At 34.8% G+C, this 18,300-nt stretch overlaps 2 protein-coding genes across 2 annotated transcripts; both read left to right on the forward strand.

Annotated features, from left to right (window-relative positions):
• Positions 1–2,514: 2,514 nt before the first annotated feature.
• On the forward strand, positions 2,515–6,182 carry LOC126721848 (uncharacterized). The gene is made up of 3 exons (XM_050424918.1): positions 2,515–2,990; positions 3,258–3,751; positions 5,830–6,182. The coding sequence occupies exons 1-3, from the start codon at positions 2,515–2,517 to the stop codon at positions 6,180–6,182; spliced, it is 1,323 nt and encodes a 440-aa protein (XP_050280875.1).
• A 6,710-nt stretch (positions 6,183–12,892) lies between these two features.
• Positions 12,893–18,047, forward strand: LOC126721630 (ubiquitin-conjugating enzyme E2 4-like). The gene is made up of 6 exons (XM_050424682.1): positions 12,893–13,130; positions 13,222–13,301; positions 13,910–14,024; positions 14,140–14,192; positions 14,296–14,424; positions 17,680–18,047. Exons 1-6 carry the CDS (start codon positions 13,087–13,089, stop codon positions 17,808–17,810), a joined length of 552 nt encoding a protein of 183 aa, XP_050280639.1. The 5' UTR covers positions 12,893–13,086; the 3' UTR covers positions 17,811–18,047.
• The last annotated feature ends 253 nt before the right edge of the window (positions 18,048–18,300 follow it).

The raw sequence follows: 18,300 nt of genomic DNA on the forward strand, positions 1-18,300 counted from the left end.
ACCCACTTCCTCTTAATCAAAAGAGGCCTTCTACCAACCTTGACAGCCTAGCAAGCCATCGTTCACGGAATTATGTAGGTATTTGAATTTTTATTAAAAATTTAAAACCTTACACTATTTTGATGTTAGGACCGCGGTGCTAATCAATAATCTTAAAGTCAATTGGTGTCACAAAAAGATGCATTTTGGTCTTTTAAAGGGCACAAAGCCTATGTATGTTGCACGAGGAGTTTTAGTGTGTTGCATCGGTAGACTGGTTGTCAAGCATTAACGTCATGCTTGCACATGACAATGAATACAGGGTTAATGAGGTGGGCTTGTGGACCAATAAGGTCAACAATCACCCACTAACGACACTCGGGGGATTTGAATTTTTAACCTTGCTTTGATACTACTTTTTAGGACCACGATACTAACAACTACTCTTAAAACCAATTGGTGTTAGGAAGAGACACACTTTAGTCTTTTAAAAAGAACAAAGCCCTGTGTTTGTACATGTTGCAGGCGTGCATGAATGGCTTTGTAATGCGTTGCATCGGAGGGCTAGGCTATCAAGCACCAATGCCACACTTGCACATGATAGCGAATACATGGGGTTGACCCTTGTAAGGTCAACACTCCATAGGGTGATCGCTAATTCCATGAGGCCAACATTTTGAGAGCTTATAAGAAATGGAATAGAAAAAAAAGGATAGATCATAAAAGAATGGTTCAAAATAAACATTCCGTCATAATTATTTCATTGCTTTGTACTAAGTTGCTAAATAGGAAAATAGGAAAAATAAGAAAAGATTAAGTTTTCTCTCTCCCGTGTAGGAGCCCTTCTCTCTCTCAAGATACGAGCTTTCTCTCCCTTTACCCTTCCCTTGAGGGCCTTTCCTTGGCCTACTCATCCAAGCTGGTTTGGGTAGTAGCCTGCGCAGTGTAAATCTATGGAGCAAGAAGTAGTGGATTGTCTTCAAAAGCTACAACTCACAAAAGAGGAGGAAGATGATATTGTCATAACAAATGTTGCTAGGTCGGAGCTAATTGAAGAATGTTCTTTAAGCCTCTTTGGGCGCCTTCTCATTGACCGTCAACAGAATCAAAGAGTTTTCAAAAATACATTGAAGGTGGCATGGAAAATGGGGTCAGATTTAAGGATTGTCGAGGTGGGGAACAACATATTACAGTTTAAATTTGGTTCTCTGTGTTAGTTGGAGTGGGTTGAAAAGAGTGGTCCTTGGAATTTTGATAATAACTTACTTCTGCTATGTCGATGGAGGAAAGGATTAATAGCGGCAAATATTTCCTTTACCCACGCTCCTTTTTGGATCCAAGTCTAGGGTTTGCCATTTGAATACATGTTTGAGGAAGCCAGGAAAGAAATAGAAAGCGGCTTGGTAAAGTCCTCAAAGTGGACAAAAGATCACTACAAGTGGAACAAGCAAAGTTTTTGAGAATACGAGTAGAAATACCCATAGACAAGCCTTTTCATAGAGGAAGGAATATCACAAATGTAGAGGGGGAAAGAGTTTGGATTAATTTCAAGTATGAAAGACTTCCCACTTTCTGTTATATTTGTGGAATACTTGGGCATGATGATAAGCATTGGCATATGAGTCAATCAGGGGGGTCGAAAGAGAAGCAATATGGAGAATGACTCAAAGCGGGTGGCGTGGTCAGGAGTGGAAGCAAGAAAGGAAACGCAACAGGTGACAAAAATTCAAACCCTATGGAAAGTGATGTAATAAGGTCCAAATCAAAAGGTATAGCAAAAAATCTTAGCTCATTAGTTCAAACAAGGGAAAATGAGGATGGTTGCCGGAATAGTGACTGGAAATTAGCAGTGGTGAATGCCTTCGAATCTGAGATACAAATGAGAAATTCAAATTTCTCTGAAAGTGACAGTTTGTATCGATGGGACAGGATGGATGGGACAAAACAGGGGTCGAGGATGGATCTGGAGACACGTAAGATGGAGAACGAAACTAGAACTAGTCCAATTAAAGGGTTGTTCAAAGAGAATGAAGATGCCATGTCAGCAGCCAATTTTAAATCACACGAGCCTAGTGGTGAAGATCCTGAGGTGCCCGGCCCATTTAGGCCCAAGAAGGAAGCTAATAAGAATGGCCAAGCAGAGAGTAAAGGCCTAAGTCCAGAAGTAGAAAATAACACAATGAGCAAAGGAAAGTGGAAGAAAATTGCAAGGGAGAAAGGTAAGGCCTAAGAGGTAGAGAAGATAAACAAAGGCCCAGAAGTTGGAAAGAAAACGCTTGAAAGTATTGAAGCTCTTACAAAGGATGAAGGTAAAGACCAGAAACGGGTTTATAGGGAGGATGACAACAAAAACACGGTTTTTCTTGATCAAATGGCAATGGTTGCTAGGTAGCACCATCGAGAAAAATGATGATTTTAGGTTGGAACTGTTGAGGGCTTGGGAACCCTCAGATAGTTTGTGTGTTGCGCAAGCTCATGCAATGGTGGGATCCCGATTTTGTTTTCTTGTCGAAAACTAAACAGAAAAAGAGAAGCATGGAAAAGAAGAAGATGAGTGTTGGATTCATCAACGGCTTAGTTGTTCCAAGTTCAGGAAGAAGTGGGGGTTTGGCTATGCTGTGGAGGAAGGAAATTTTTGTAGATATCCAAAACTATTCGGGCAGGCATAGTGATGCCATTGTTACTGAAGATTCAGGGTTTAAATGGTGGATTATAGGATTTTATGGAAATCCTGAGGTCCATCGAAGAAAGGAATCGTGGGATTTATTAAAAGCTCTTAACAAAAAGGTTAACCTCCCCTGGTTGTGCTTTGGTGACTTCAATGAAATCGTATCAATGGAGGAGAAGATGGGTGGAGCTCGAAGACCACAAAGGCAAATGGATGATTTCAGAGAAGGAATTAATTGTTACCGGTTGAAGGACCTTGGCTATTGTGGTTCGGATTTTACTTGGAGTAATATGCATGAGGGAGTACACAGAATGTATCTTCGGTTATATCGTGCCCTGGCTACGTAGTAGTGGATCGATCACTTTAAGGATATGAGAGTGCACCTTCTTGTGGAATCTATTAGTGACCATTGTGCGCTTCTGATCACTGATTCCATTACCTCACAAAGCCCTCGGAAGAGAATGTTCTAGTTTAAAGCAATATGGACAAGAAGAGATGAATGTAGAGATATTATTAAGGCAGCTTGGAATGAAAGTGTAAACTCTAATACCCCAGATAACATAGCAGCAGGTCTCAAGCATTGTGTAGATGATTTATCAAAGTGAAACAGATCAGTTTTAGGCCATGTTCCAAGGCAGATTCAGAATAAAAGGAAAATCCTAAGTGACCTGGTCTTGAGGGATCAAAATGGAAGCAATGGTAGTGAAATCAACAAGATTAGGAAGGAGATTAATGACTTACTGGACTGTGAGGAGATCATGTGGCAACAAAGGTCCAAAGTACAGTGGATAGGTCTTGGGGATCGCAATACAAAATACTTCCACACAAAGGCCTCTAGGAGAAAAAAGAAAAACACCATTACCAGGCTTATGGATGAGAGAGGGACCTGGAAAGAATCTACTTTGGGTGTGGCTGAAGTTGCAATTTCATATTTTAAGAAGCTTTATACAACATCCCAACCTGATAGAATACAGGAGGTAGTTGATGCTATTGATCCTAAAGTTTCGATTGAAATGAATCAAACTCTGATTAAACAATTCACAAGAGAAGAAGTTGAAGCAGCCCTAAAAGAGATGCACTCGACCAAATCCCCTGGTCTAGATGGTATGTCAGCTATCTTTTATCAAAAATATTGGGATATTGTTGGAATGTGGCTTGCATGGCCTTAAATGTTTTAAATTCCAATAGGTCTATGGCTGACATAAACAAAACATATATTACTCTTGTCCCAAAATTAACAATCCTACAAAAATGACAAAGTTTAGACCAATTAGTCTTAGCAATGTGATCTATAAATTCATCTCTAAGGTCTTAGCTAATCGACTTAAATTGGTTCTTCCTCAGATAATAACAGAAAATCAAAGTGCCTTTCTATCTGAGAGGTTAATAACAGATAATGTCCTTATAGCTTTTGAGCTTATGCACTATTTAGACCACAAAAGAGATGGTAAGGATTGTTACATGGCAATTAAATTAGACATGAGTAAAACTTACGATACAGTGGAATGGGACTTCACTAAAAAAGTTATGAAAAAATTGGGCTTTCATGAAAAGTGGATTTGTCTAATAATGCGATGCATAACTACTGTCTCCTATTCTGTGCTCATTAATGGTGTAGTTCATGGTAATATTATACCCTCGAGGGGACTTCGTCAAGGAGATCCCCTATCATCTTACTTGTTCTTATTATGTGCAGATGACTTCTCTTCACTTATAGGGCTGTAAGAAATCAAACAATGAGTGGCTTATTGATTTACAGAGGTTTCCTCACGATCACACACCTCTTCTTTGCAGACAATAGTTTGCTTTTTTGTAAAGCTAATAGCCAAGAATGCCAGCAACTAGTTGAAATTCTCCACTTGTATAAAGTTGCTTTAGGTCAGAAAATCAACACAAATAAATCCTCAGTCTTCTTTAGTGCCAATACAGAGGAGGAAAAGAAAAATGAGACCTTAAACATTTTAGGGCCTATGCAAGACTCTCGACACAGTAAGTACCTCAGTCTCCCTTCAATCATTGGTAGATCAAGAAATGATGTATTTGTTGAGATTAAAGAAAGATTGGGAAGGAAGTTGTCTAGATGGAAGGAAAAAATTCTTTCCATTGGAAGTAGGGCGATTCTCATAAAAGCGGTGGCCCAAGCTATCCCTATGTACACCATGAGTTGTTTTCAATTACCAAAAGGTTTGTGTGATGAAATATGAGAAGATTTTGGTGGGGATAGCGTGGCCAGGAATCCAGGATTGCTTGGGTGAGTTGGAGGAGATTATGTAAATCCAAGTTTAAAGGAGGGATGGGCTTCAAAAATCTTTAGGCTTTCAACCTTGCCATGCTAGCAAAGCAAGGTTGGGAACTTCTCATGAACCCAAACTCTTTAGTAGCATGAGTATACAAGGCTAAATATTATCCCCATGGAGATGTCCTCAAAGCTAGTTTGGGGTCTAGGCCTTCCTATGCTTGGAGAAGCATAATGCAAGGGTTTGAGGTAGTCAGAAGAGGTACTCGATGGAGAGTAGGCAATGGAAGGTTGATCCATATTTGGGATGACAAGTGGTTGCCAACCCCCACAACGTACAAAGTTGTCTCCCCTCCTTGAAATTTTGACAACTACCCCATGGTTTCAGCATTAATTGATTGTGATACCAGAAGATGGAGGGCGGATCTTGTTAAGTCTCTTTTTTTGCTGATTGTAGCAAGAACGATTCTCAACATCCCAATTAGTTACAATCTCCTGGAAGACAAAATTATTTGGGTTGGCAACAATAAGGGTGTTTTTACTATTAAAAGCGCCTCCTATGTAGCCCTTAATATGGTAGACTCATCTGAGGAGGGAGAAAGCTCCTATGGGGACCCTAGAGACCTATTATGGAAGAAGATTTGGCACCTAAATATTCCATCAAAGATTAGAATCTTTGCATGGAGAGCATGTGTGGATGCCCTCCTAACAATGGTGAACCTGCAAAAAAGGGGGTATTGGGGAAAATGAGTTATGTCCTTGTTGTGGAAAAGATTCAAAGTCAATTTTTCACTCTATCATCAGTTGTGAGGTAGCTAAAAAGGTTTGGGATTTTTGGGAGGTCCAAATTGTTGAGAACTGGCAGGGCTATATGACATTTTTTATGTTGCTTTGAAAATCCTTGAAAAAGGAACAACTTGAGACCTTGAATTATTCTTTGGAGTAGCTTGGTCAATTTGGTACAATAGGAATCTAATTGCATTTGATTCAATATGCCAATTACCGAGCCAAATCTGGAGTTTTGCCAAAAGATTTCTTCATGAACATAGAAATGCTTGGGTGGTAGTGAACACAGGTACAGTAGCACAGAAAGGTGGTTGGACTCCTCCACCTCCTGGAATTTTCAAGGTCAATGTTGATGGGGCGACCTCTGAGGCTGGGAGAAATTCAAGCATGGGAGCTACCATTAGAGATTCATGTGGTGCAAACATAGCAGCTAGTTGTAAATACCTCCAAGGTCAATTTTCAGTAGTTGAGGTGGAAGCTATTGCTGTAGAAAATGGTATTCTGCTTGCCTGAGATATGAAGATTCTTCAAGTTATTCTTGAATCAGATGTAGAATCTATAGTAACAGCATAAATGAGAGGTTCACTGATGGCAACCTCGACAATCTGTACCAAGGCATCCACTCTTTGCTGAACTGCTTCACAAGTTGGAAAATCAAGCATGTGAAAAGGCAATACAACAGAGCTGCCCATGAGCTAGCTCGCCTAACAAGAAATGAGGAAGCTTCACAGGTGTGGGTGGGGGTCTTGATAGTTTTTGCGGAAGCAATATAAAACAAATTTTATATTTTCAATTAAAGATCGTTGTACTACACAACTATAGATTCTAAATAGAACAAAATTGCGTACCTCTCTTAGCAACCCAAGTGTGTTGCCTCCCAAGGTATCACGTCTCTCTCTCTGTTTCTTTTTGGGTTTTTAGAAGACTGCAGTATCACTCAGTAGTTCTGATGGACAACCACTAATGTAACTTTATAAAATCTTATTTTTTGTTTAAGACTTCTAAAACCCAAGAGAGAGATTGGACGTGAGATCTTTAGGGATCCTAATCTTCAGTTGTAGGATTAATCAATAACTTTTTGATCGTTATTGACTTATCTTGAAACTCTTTCAAAATTATTCCTTAATTTTCTCAACCATATCAAGAAAATATTTGAACTTCTACAGATTGCAATAATGTCCATCAACACATTGCAATTGACTACTGAAGATTAGAGAATTACAAATGAGGTCCCCTTACTTACAATTTTATATTTATGTCCTTCCACCACACTATATTCCCACAAGCTATTAGGACTGGATTAATATCACTGTCATGTCCTTAGCTTATGTAACCCTTAATATCTTGATTTCATAATTTCTATTGGACTCCAAAATATCTTTGAACAACTCTTTAAATATATATATATATATATATACAATATTATATATATGAAAAACATTTTTGAAAAATGTCACCGGCCGGTTTTGTTTTGAGTCCAACTTCAATATAAAAATCAATTGAATATACTATCTTCTTTAGAGATTGGTGGATTCATTGTTGAGCATTTACATATTTTATTCATTACACACATAACCCAACGTGTCTGTATATAGCCTTTAAAATTTCACCAATTGACACTGTCAAAATTATGTGCATAATAAATAAATATACATAAACCTCTCATGTTTGAGGACAAAAGAAAATTTGTGATAGAATAACCTTTTAATTAACAGTGATATTGATCAGATCTAATTCAGTGTATGTACTTGTTACATTACATCCACTTGTCTGCTTAAAGTCACTACCTCAATGATGGAGTAAATCATCATATCATATAATAGCACAACAAGTGTAGGCTTCAGTGGTACTATTCAATTAATATCCACAGCCTAGACCAATTTAATAATCTATGAAAAAACATTATTCCGTATCTTTGGTTCCTTAACCATTAACATGATTTTTCTACAAAGGTGACATCACATGCCACATTTAAACAATGAAATATACCTATAAAAATTATGAATGTGAAAATAAAATTTTATTATCAAATAAAAATGCATAGTATTGTTTTTGAAGGCAAATAATTCTAACAGGTCTCCCCTCCAATTGTGCAAGAAGTGATTCGAGCAGATTGTATTTAGTAGCTCCTGTGCTTTGCTGTTTGTCATCTCTGTTGTATTTCATTTTCTTTGGTTGGTTAAAATACAAGTCTAAACTTTCAATCAAAAAAAAAAAAAAAAAAGGTGAAACATTTGCTAAAGATCCTTTCATTTATTCATTTCCATCTTCTCAAACAGACCTTAAGAACTAAGACAACTTATGGGTTGGATGCAATTTCAGGAAGAATGACTTCTAATTGAAAGTTTGAAGTATAAGTTCTCAAATCATATTTTTGTCTCAAAGATTCTTTTGTTTGGTAAGAATAATTGTAACCTAAAATCTCCTTTGAGATGGGAAAATGGAGAAGAGAAACACAAAGAAATAGTAGACTCCTATCCTATTATTCTTCTGTAAGAAATTGAACAGAAAATTAGAGGCACCCAAAGTGGGCTTGTCCCTTCATGCGAGAGGAACACCTATGTGTTTCTCCCTGGAGTAATGCGTTAGAGCTGTTACTTCATCCAACTTCCCACTCAGCCACTAATGGACTGTTTCTAAATAAACACCCTATGGCCTATGAGGTGAAAAAAAATAGTGCAAGGGTGACTTCAAAAAAGCAACCAATCCATCTTTTAATTGTTAAAAAATTATTGATACGATTTGGGTTGTTTATTTCGTGATTTAAAAAAAAGGTGCTTCAATGTTTTCGAAACTAGGGGTGGAAAGGGGCTTTTCTGTGTCTTTTTAATACAATGGATGGGAAGGCCTGGTTTAAGTTTGGCCATGTAAGCATAACTTCCTTTTCAAACAAAATGTGGACATTTTTTATTAGTCAAAAATTTTGGTTGCATCAAATCCTATCCTTATGGTCTGGATGACTCATATATTCATATTTCAAAATTCACACACATTGCACTTTTTTAATGAAGCTGCAACGTTAGGTAAAAATATATCTACATTAATGTTAAAGGAAGGGACAACACCTGTTACCTACCGCTCACACACCGTCCATCATGCGGCAAATATTAATAATAAGTAATCTTATGCAAACTCAATAATTTTTGAGCCCAACATTTATATCATTTTATTATCTATTATTAACAATTTGCTACCGCATCAATCCTAAAATATTTTGTGAAAATTGATATGAATTTAGAGTTTTTAACTAATAACGCGGGATGGATTATATATATATATATATATAATTTTTTTTTTGATAATTAAAATAATAAAGAGGGGCAGTTCAAATTCTAATTCTCCTATTAAATGAGAACAAGTTATACCGCTCTCTTGGCGGTGGATTTTGTTTATTCTATGGTATAACTTTGGAGTACCATAAACATGTTTTAGGTGCAAAAAATTGCCAAGAATTATACGTGGACAATAACTTTATTCAGAAGCATTGTAAAGCATAGTTTTCTTCCCTTTACAGAATTCTTTGTCAAAAAAAAAAAAATTATAAAAAAAAAACCTTTAGACTTCATGGACTTTAGTCTCACATTGATAAGGATTGGACAAGGTTGAATGCTTATTTGTGCCCAAGCCAACTTGAAAATTAATTTGTTACTTTGTTTAAGGAGTACTTTTGAACAATACGTATAACTTCTTTTATCGAATTGTTTGTCTAGCAAAAATGCAACTTTGGACCTATGAAATATGGCGAGATGTTGCTGAAGAGTGAGCAAGGATGATTGTATGTGCCTGTAGACTTGACATCTACAAGTTTTATTCATTATAAATGAATAAAAAAAGGGCACCTACAAGTTTCCCCAATTAATTATAAGCGAAAATACTATCTGATTATTATATTTTGAAATTATGGTCGATTTAGTCCCTAATATTTTCAATTTGTTGTCAATTTTTGTTAGTGAATTGAAAGTAGGGACCAAATTGACTATAAGTTAAAAATAATATGGACCAAATCGATTGCCACCAAAATATAAAGACTAAATTAATTACAATTCTAAATATAAGGACCAAGATGATATTTTGGCCTTAACACTCTATTTGTTTTGAAGTAAAATATTTTTAGAAAAATGTTTTGCCATTTTCAGGTGTTTGTTTGCAAGTAAAATATAGTCAAGCATGTAAAATATTTTCCGTTGACCGTAAAATCCTTTATAAAAAGTTAGCAACGATGTCATTAGTTCGATGTTCGATGACTCTGCTTCGTGATTGGTGCCAAAGGTCTAGTGGCCAGTGACTTTGCTACGCCATTGGTGCTAGCTGTGCAATGTTTGGAGCCTTTGCTCTGGCAACTGGTGTCGGTTGTCTAGAGGCAGGATATGCCTCACCGCCGATCGATGCTAGTGGTTTGATGGCCAAATATGCCACACAGTGACTGATATCGATAGTCTGGTAGCCAAAAACGCCACATTGCAATTAGTGTTGGAAGTCTAGTAATTAAAGATGTCATTTTGTCAACCGGTGTTGGTGGTTCGATCACCAGAGATATATTGCTTTATCGTCAATAGTCCAGTCGCCTAAGCCATCGATCTGACTGCGGTCCCAGTGGTTCGATTACCAAACCTCCAACGCCAACTGTTTCAATGTTGAGGCTTAAAAAATTTTACTTATCATACTAAACACATAAAAATATTTTACTGAAAATGTTTTACATGTATTTTTACTTTAAAACAAATTCAATGTAAATTTTAGCTTTTTAAAAAGGAATCTCTTTGTGGAAGCTGTGGAAGTACATCTGCTTTCTTTTAGGATAGGAAAGGTGTATTAAATTGGTCTGAAAAAAGAAAAAAAAAGAAAAGGTTCAACAGGAACAGGAAGGAAGACCCATAAATGTTAGATATGTGCTTCACCAACTCATCAAGCTATACCTTTTATATTTGTAACCCCACACGCTTTTAAAAGGTAGTAAGGTAAGGTAGCAGTCAAAGAGCAAGTTGCCTAAAGATCTTGGCCGCTCAATAAAATGTCTAAAAGATACAAATAAGTTGATTAGAATCTTGAACTGCCATTTTACTTTTGGATTGTAATGGTCAAGTTTGATATCATTTTGTGCTATTCTCAAGATGATGATAGTGATAATGATATTGGCTTCGCACCAATGGAAGCATGTAGTAAATCAATACAAATATTCCTATATGGCTATATTAAACCATTACCATCAATAACTAATTGATTGATTTTCCATTATAAGATTTGCAACTTTTTTTTTATAAAAATAATGATTTGCAACATTTCTCTCCCCATATTGAATTTCATAACATTTTTCCCACTTTAAGCTTACTTTCTTTAAATTGGGGGGCTAAAACTCTAAGATCACCTTTTAGGTGCGGCATTTTTTCCACAGGAGAGTTTGCCATCTTTGTACTGAATTTGTTATTTTTTACCCAAAATATTTTGAATCTTATAGGATAAAACCTTTAAAAAAAAAACAAATTTTGGCTTTTCTAAATTAATATTTCTAATTCAAAGTCAACTATTATGACTTATGAGTTATGAGCATTAGATGTATGGATGTGAATGAGTTAGTTTGTATGGGTTTTTAAAACTCAATCTGGCCTTGTAGAGTTAAAAATACTTAACCAAACCCAACTTAAGCCATGGAATGGGTTGGGTTTAATCAATGAGTTGTGCCTACTTGTTTTTTTCTTATGAAAAATTGGGCTTAAGCCCTTATTTTTTCAATAAATTATTACATTTCATATTATGGATAAATTATATTCCAAAATTTCAAATTTATTAAATATAATTCTCAAAATATCAAAATAAATCAAACTAAAAAAAATAAATTTAATAAAATAACTTATATAAATAGTGAGTTGGGTTTGATTAGTTGGATTGAAAAAATTATTAACTCAATTGAAGGCTCAAAATAAGCTTCCAACCCATCAATCCATGAAAATCCAATTCAAATTATTAGGATCGGCTGGATTGAGTTAGGTTAATTTTGTCAAGCTAGATACAAACTCCTACTGGAATGTTCCCAACCATCTAGACAAGGAAAAACAACAACAAAACATTACTATCAATCTTAATCGAATATCATGGTAATTCACAATCATCCTTTGTTGTCATTTAATAATACATATTTTGACATAGTTATTAAAATAAGTGTATTATATCATATAATATGTGTATATACATGTTGTTTTTAAAAATTTTATTTATTGTAAAAACCTCAATTACTCTAATTTTTATTTTTAATTTTCGAAGAATAATAATACACATAATAAGGAGAGTAGAGACGAAGGTCTTATATGTAAAAATAGCAATCCTACCTTAAAATTAAAAAGTGTACTCTAACTCCCAAGATAGTTTACACACTTATAAAGTCAAAATTCAATTCCGTATGTAACAATGTGAAGCAAAACCCATAAGGAACTATAAGCAATAAGTTAGTATTATACGAAGTTAAATTATCATAATTGAGAACAAAGTTATCAAAATTAATATTTATTTTTAATTTAATATTATATCATTTATATTTTCATATTTTATTCATATCCCTTTGACCTATTAAGATGTTTCTACAATTTGAAACATTAATTTTTAATATATATATATATATATATTTATATAACATTTTTTTTTATTACTTTGCTTGAAAGTACAACAACAAAATGAAGAAATTCAATTCACTATACAAAATGAAAATTTGATTAATACCCTATATTATTTGGATTTGATAATTTCGTTAGCAAAATTATATTAGGATAATATAAGTATAAGTACACTATTAAATGTATAAAAACTTTTGATATTTATTTAGATATTATTTTCTTTTAGGGATATTATTTTAGTCATGCAATTTTTTTATTTTAAATGTATTAAAACTCATAGATTCTTCTATTCACCTTTTTCAAATTTCTATTTTTTATTTCAAAACTCTAAAATTTTAAAAAGTGGATTGAAATTGAATAGAATGATATAAATAGATAATCAATATAACAAGGGTCAAAATTTTATATATATATATATATATATATATATATTTATAAAAGAAGAGAAAAATGACTAAGAGTGGCAAGTGAGGAATCCTCAAAAAAAAAAAAAAAAAAAAAATCAAATTGTGGGTAGCAGTCAAAATAAAGATATAAAGGGTGGCAAGTGAGGAATCTTGAAAATGCAAGCAATCCACAAATGAAAAATGATAAAAATATTAAACTATTATTATGGGTCCTAATTGGAAAAATCTCTTTCCATTATTATCTCGTTGTTTCACTCATTCATGTCTGAACCGTTTTTTTTTTAAGCTTTGCTTCTGTCAGTTGGACAAGAAACTCATCTCTCTCTCTCTCTCTCTCTCTCTCTGAAACCATAGAAACAAGAAGAAAAAGAAAAAGAAAAGTATCAAAATATTCAAAGAAAAATCATGTCTTCCCCAAGCAAACGCAGAGAGATGGACTTGATGAAATTGTTAACCCTCTAATTAATAATCTTTCTCCTTTCTTTTTTAGTTCTTTTCTTTAATTTTGACATTTTTATTTTTCATTTTTGGTTTTACTAGGATGATGAGTGACTACAAGGTAGAGATGATCAATGATGGCATGCAAGAATTCTATGTAGATTTCAATGGACCCAGTGAAAGTAAATCTTCAATACCCATATATATGCCTTTTTTTTTTTTTTTTTTTTTTTTCATTTTTGGTATTTGTGCATGAACTTCTGAGCTTTCCAGTGGTTGCTATAATGGGTCTTTGCTAGTTTTGCTTCATCTTTCTAAATTTAGCCATTTTGACCAAATTTAGATATTATGAGCTCTTGATTTAAATATGGGTGATGAGAGAAAGTTACAATTATCAATTTTTCTCAACTGTAGTTCTTGGAATTTCTTTTTAATTCTTTGATTCCCTTACTTTTGTAATTATTTTTAAGTCTATGTACTTGTGTGCTTTTTTTGGTTTTAGAAAGCAAATTAATTTAGTATGTTTTGAATTCTATATTAGATATACCATGGTCTTTTAGTTGAAATCTATATCCATTTTAACCCTGTATGTTCAGCAAATCGAAAAAAAAAAAAAAAAAAAAAAAACCCTCTATAGATTACTAAGAGACTTCATGTTATAACACAGGTAGATTTTTTTGTTTGCTTATTTTTGTCCATAGCTACAGAAGTTAAACTAGACTGAAATGGGGCTTTACATAATTAAGAAAAGGAGATGTATTTCCCCAATTCATATGATGAATTCTGGCAGGTCCTTATCAAGGAGGTGTGTGGAGGATAAGAGTTGAGCTACCAGATGCTTATCCATATAAATCTCCCTCCATAGGCTTTGTTAATAAGATCTACCACCCAAATGTTGATGAGATGTGAGTATATAAATGTTATAAGTATGTGTTTTTCTCAACTGGGTTGTTTACCATAAACATTGATTTTAAGAGAAACTTTGTTCAAGACTGACCATCTTGCTTTTATCAATTTCAGGTCAGGTTCAGTTTGTTTAGATGTTATTAATCAGACCTGGAGCCCCATGTTTGGTAATAAAATTAATAAGGCCTTTTACTAAAATTAAATTTTCTATTCTCCAGTTTAAGGTGGTTTGTGCTTCTGGTCTTATATGTTGACATCCATGTTTTACAGATCTAGTAAATGTTTTTGAAGTATTCCTACCACAGCTTCTACTGTATCCCAACCCATCAGACCCATTGAATGGAGAGGCTGCAGCTTTGATGATGCGCGACCGAGCTTCTTATGAACAAAGGGTGAAAGGTATTGATCCATTTCAAATTTCTAGTTCTGGTTCCTGATGCCTGCATTGTAATGTTTGGTAAATTCTAGAGCAGAGGTAATGGGCATGTTTGGTAAATTCTAACTTTCTAAGAGCATTGGTAATGGGCATGTTTGGTAAATAACCGCACAAGAGCACTACTTGTAGTAATAATATGAAAGCGTGAACTCAAGGTGGCAGTGTTACAGATGAGTCGTAAATTTTGGAAAATTATGGTTAGATGAGAAGAGAGAGAAGACTGAGAGAGGAGAAAAGTTAGAAATAGCTATAGGGTTTAATTGCTTAGTCCCTTCACTGTAGCATATATTTATATTAAAGTGATATGACACAATTTCAAGCTAATACAAGAATAACAGGCCACTTATAAATAACCACAACTAACACTGACAGTTACAATGATGGTGTGGAAAGGGTGGTGCTTGTGGTTATAACTGTTGTGGTTTTGGTATTAAAGATGGTGGAGGCAGTGATGTAAGGGTGGGTGTTCGTGTTGATCTTCTAGAAGTGGTGATGTCCCTGGAAAGGTATTGATAATGGTCATAGTAATGGTCAAATAAGAATGCCAGAACTTTTTGCTTCTGAAAGCAACATAATATTTCAAAAATTTTGTCTTAAAGTCCAAAATACAGTCTGTACTTTAATATTAATTAGTTCCTTGATGCTTTGAAAATACATTACTAAATATGTCTTTATTTTCTTTTCATCATTTTATATTGCTCTCTGAAGCAATAATAGTATTTTCAAGGTATAATATACTAAATGCATCAATAGTGGAGTTGGTATGGTATGGCCTAGCTCAGTCCCTCTTTAACTAAATCCTTTTAATTCGGGTGCATTGTAATTTGTAACTGGACAACTTTAAGCAAGTTAATTTCGGGTTTGGCTTCTAGACCTGAAATCCCATTTGCATTTGGTCAACATATATTGTTGGGTGAGTTTTGGACTGGGTCTGGTGATAGGATTCAGTTCAAATCTGAACTAAATATTGACTTTGAGTCTGCCTATTGCCAGATTTAATTCAAAGCTTTCTGTACACAATTTTTGTGTTGAGAAATTTGAAAAGAAGAATTGTGATAGAGGTTGGAAAAGAAATGGAGTGGCTCACTTTAGCTATATGAACGAACAAAAAACCCATCTTGTTGTCCATTATGGAATTCCTAATTAGTTTCTGGATGCAGCATCGTGTTTTATTTGTTTGCAATTATGGTTTTGCTAAATTATATAGAGCAGTGTAGTAGGAAATTTTCAACTACAAATTTCAACAAGAATGTTCCATGTCTCTGTCCAACCCAGAGTTTTACCTTCCAATTTCTGTTCAAAATTTGGAATGCAAAGATAAAATAAGATATTTATTCCATAGCTTTGGAGAAGAAATGAGTCTTGGGATTAAGGCCACATTGCATGGATTACCAGCACATCCAAACATGATGTCCTGGTGGTTTTGAAACCGAGGCTAAAATTTTAGCTGAATATCATCCATCCACCTGCAATGAGGTTGTGGTAATTAAGTATGAGAAATTTTAGCTAGTTACCAGAAGTTGGTCTGATTGCTATAAATGTAGATCAAAGGTTCAAAGGCATAATCCGTGGAAGGTCTTTTTTGGCTTAGGGATCATGTCAAATCTCCCTTGCAAGCCTCTATCTGGTGACTCCTGCTGGGAGTTTTTATTGATAGCTTTAATGTCAAAGATTTAGAATTTGTTTCTTATACCCATTTCTTCCATTTTCATCTCCAATAGTGACGGAGTACATCAGCTTGAACTCAATGTTGGTTATATACACGTGAGTGAAGTCCCACATTGAATAATAATGAGAAGAGTAGGTGGCTAATATAACATAGTTGGCTCAAACTCATTAGGGATGGCAAGGTTATCAAGGTCCCTTTTGCAGTTGGAGCGGTGATGAGGTACGTGTACTTGGAGATCTCACAAGTGTGCATCACACAAGGCAAGCCTAAAAGGCCCTCAAAAATGATCCTACAAGAATGCCCAACAAAGGAGCGTTGCCAATGATGCTAGATCATAGTGAGGCATGAGATTCCCATGGACATGGAAGTATGGGCCGAGCTGCAAGGTTGACACGTGATTCTCATGGATAGCGTACAAGAGTTTCATGTATGATGCATTGGTGAAGGAAAAGCTCATAGGCAAGGGGAGCGGGCAAGACTTGTTTGTGGACCACATAGATGTTTGGAAGTCCATAGAGAGGCAATGATTTACACATGAGGGGGAGATTGTTGGATATACACATGTGAGTATCACGTTGAATAATAAAAATAGTGAGTGGTTAATATGATATAGTTGGCCTAAACTTATTAAGCTTTAGGGTTAAGAGGTATTTCTATATGTTATATTAACTACTCAATTGGAGGCTTCTCAAGGTGTTATCTCCCCAAAACTCAGTAGTTTAGCTACTCTTCTTGAATATTGTGATTGGCCAGGCATTGAAGAGAGATGCTGCCACCTTCACCCAGATAAGCTTATTTTTATCTTAAAATAGAATGTACAGCTTTTTAAAAGCATCAATTTTTTCAAGGTACGGCTGTCTTTTGCACTATAAACAAAATAAATTGATGAAAATAAGCTCATCCAAATACTTGAATCTCCTATATCATATAGGACAAGGTTTAGCTTCAACATCTAATTGGTATGAAATTTGACATGTGTGTTAAGAATATAAAGAATATGCAATTTACCTATAAAAAAAATAAAAATGCAATTTAGCTGTTAGATTTTAAAAATATGTAGTCATGTTAATTTTTTTAGAGGGAATTTAACAATCAAGGGAATTTAAGGGTGTTTATTGGTGAAGGAACAGATCTATGTGTTGACATTTATAAGGAACCAAGAAGTTTATATGCTGCAGGTTGTACTATCCTACACCAAGAAACATAAGTGAAGCAATATAACAGCAATCTAGCTGTTGTCTCTTTAACAAGCAAGGCCCAATTTGAGCCTTTGGGCTGTGACATTTGCTTTAGACACTTTTATATACTGATGGGTTCTTGAAGCATTTGGATAACACAACTATTTTGTTTAATTCTTTTTTTAAGTTATTTCAAAAGACAGTCTCATTTATTTTTTGTTTTTTGTTTTTGTTATCATTTTGTCTGACGCCATTGTACGCAGCATGGCATTGAACTTCTTGTCTAGACCAAACATTGTCTCCATTTATCTTCAATACCATAACCTTGTGCTGATATAACTTCATGTTATTTGTATTGTCTCACAATGTAGAATACTGTGAGAAGTATGCCAAGCCAGAAGACATTGGGGCTGCCGCAGAAGACAAATCTAGTGATGAGGAGCTGAGTGAAGATGAATCTGATTCCGGTGATGAGCAAGTGGCAGGCAGAGCTGATCCATAGGTGTTCATGACCTGTCCTTTAATTGTATCTCCATCTGTACATGGTGTTTTAGCTTCTGTTAATTCAACCCCAACTCCAAAGAATAGACTTGTTTATTGGGTCTGGAAAAAGTTCCCTTAGCCTCTGTTAGTTTCCTGTCATTTGTAAATAATGTACCATAGATTTCATGTTGTAATTTTTTCATTTGCTTCTTTGTTGTTGGGATTTCAATAAAAGCATGGTATTTGGTGATTGTAAGTGCTGTTGTACGATATTTAATCAAGTGCAGGCACAAATAAAGTTGCGTGTATGACATACATACGTATATAAATAAATAACTAAAAGGTAAAAACAAAAGAAAACAAAAAATTAATGGGCGAAACTCAAATGACAGCTAAAAAAAGGCAGTATTTACAAGCTCTGATGTCTTCCTAGCATTGTTAGTAAAAATCAGACTGTTCTCATTCCAAGAATGAGAACAGAATGAGAATTTATTAGACCTTACCTAAAA

Source organism: Quercus robur, chromosome 4 (assembly GCF_932294415.1).
Source record: "Quercus robur chromosome 4, dhQueRobu3.1, whole genome shotgun sequence".
In the NCBI taxonomy this organism is placed as follows: domain Eukaryota; kingdom Viridiplantae; phylum Streptophyta; class Magnoliopsida; order Fagales; family Fagaceae; genus Quercus; species Quercus robur.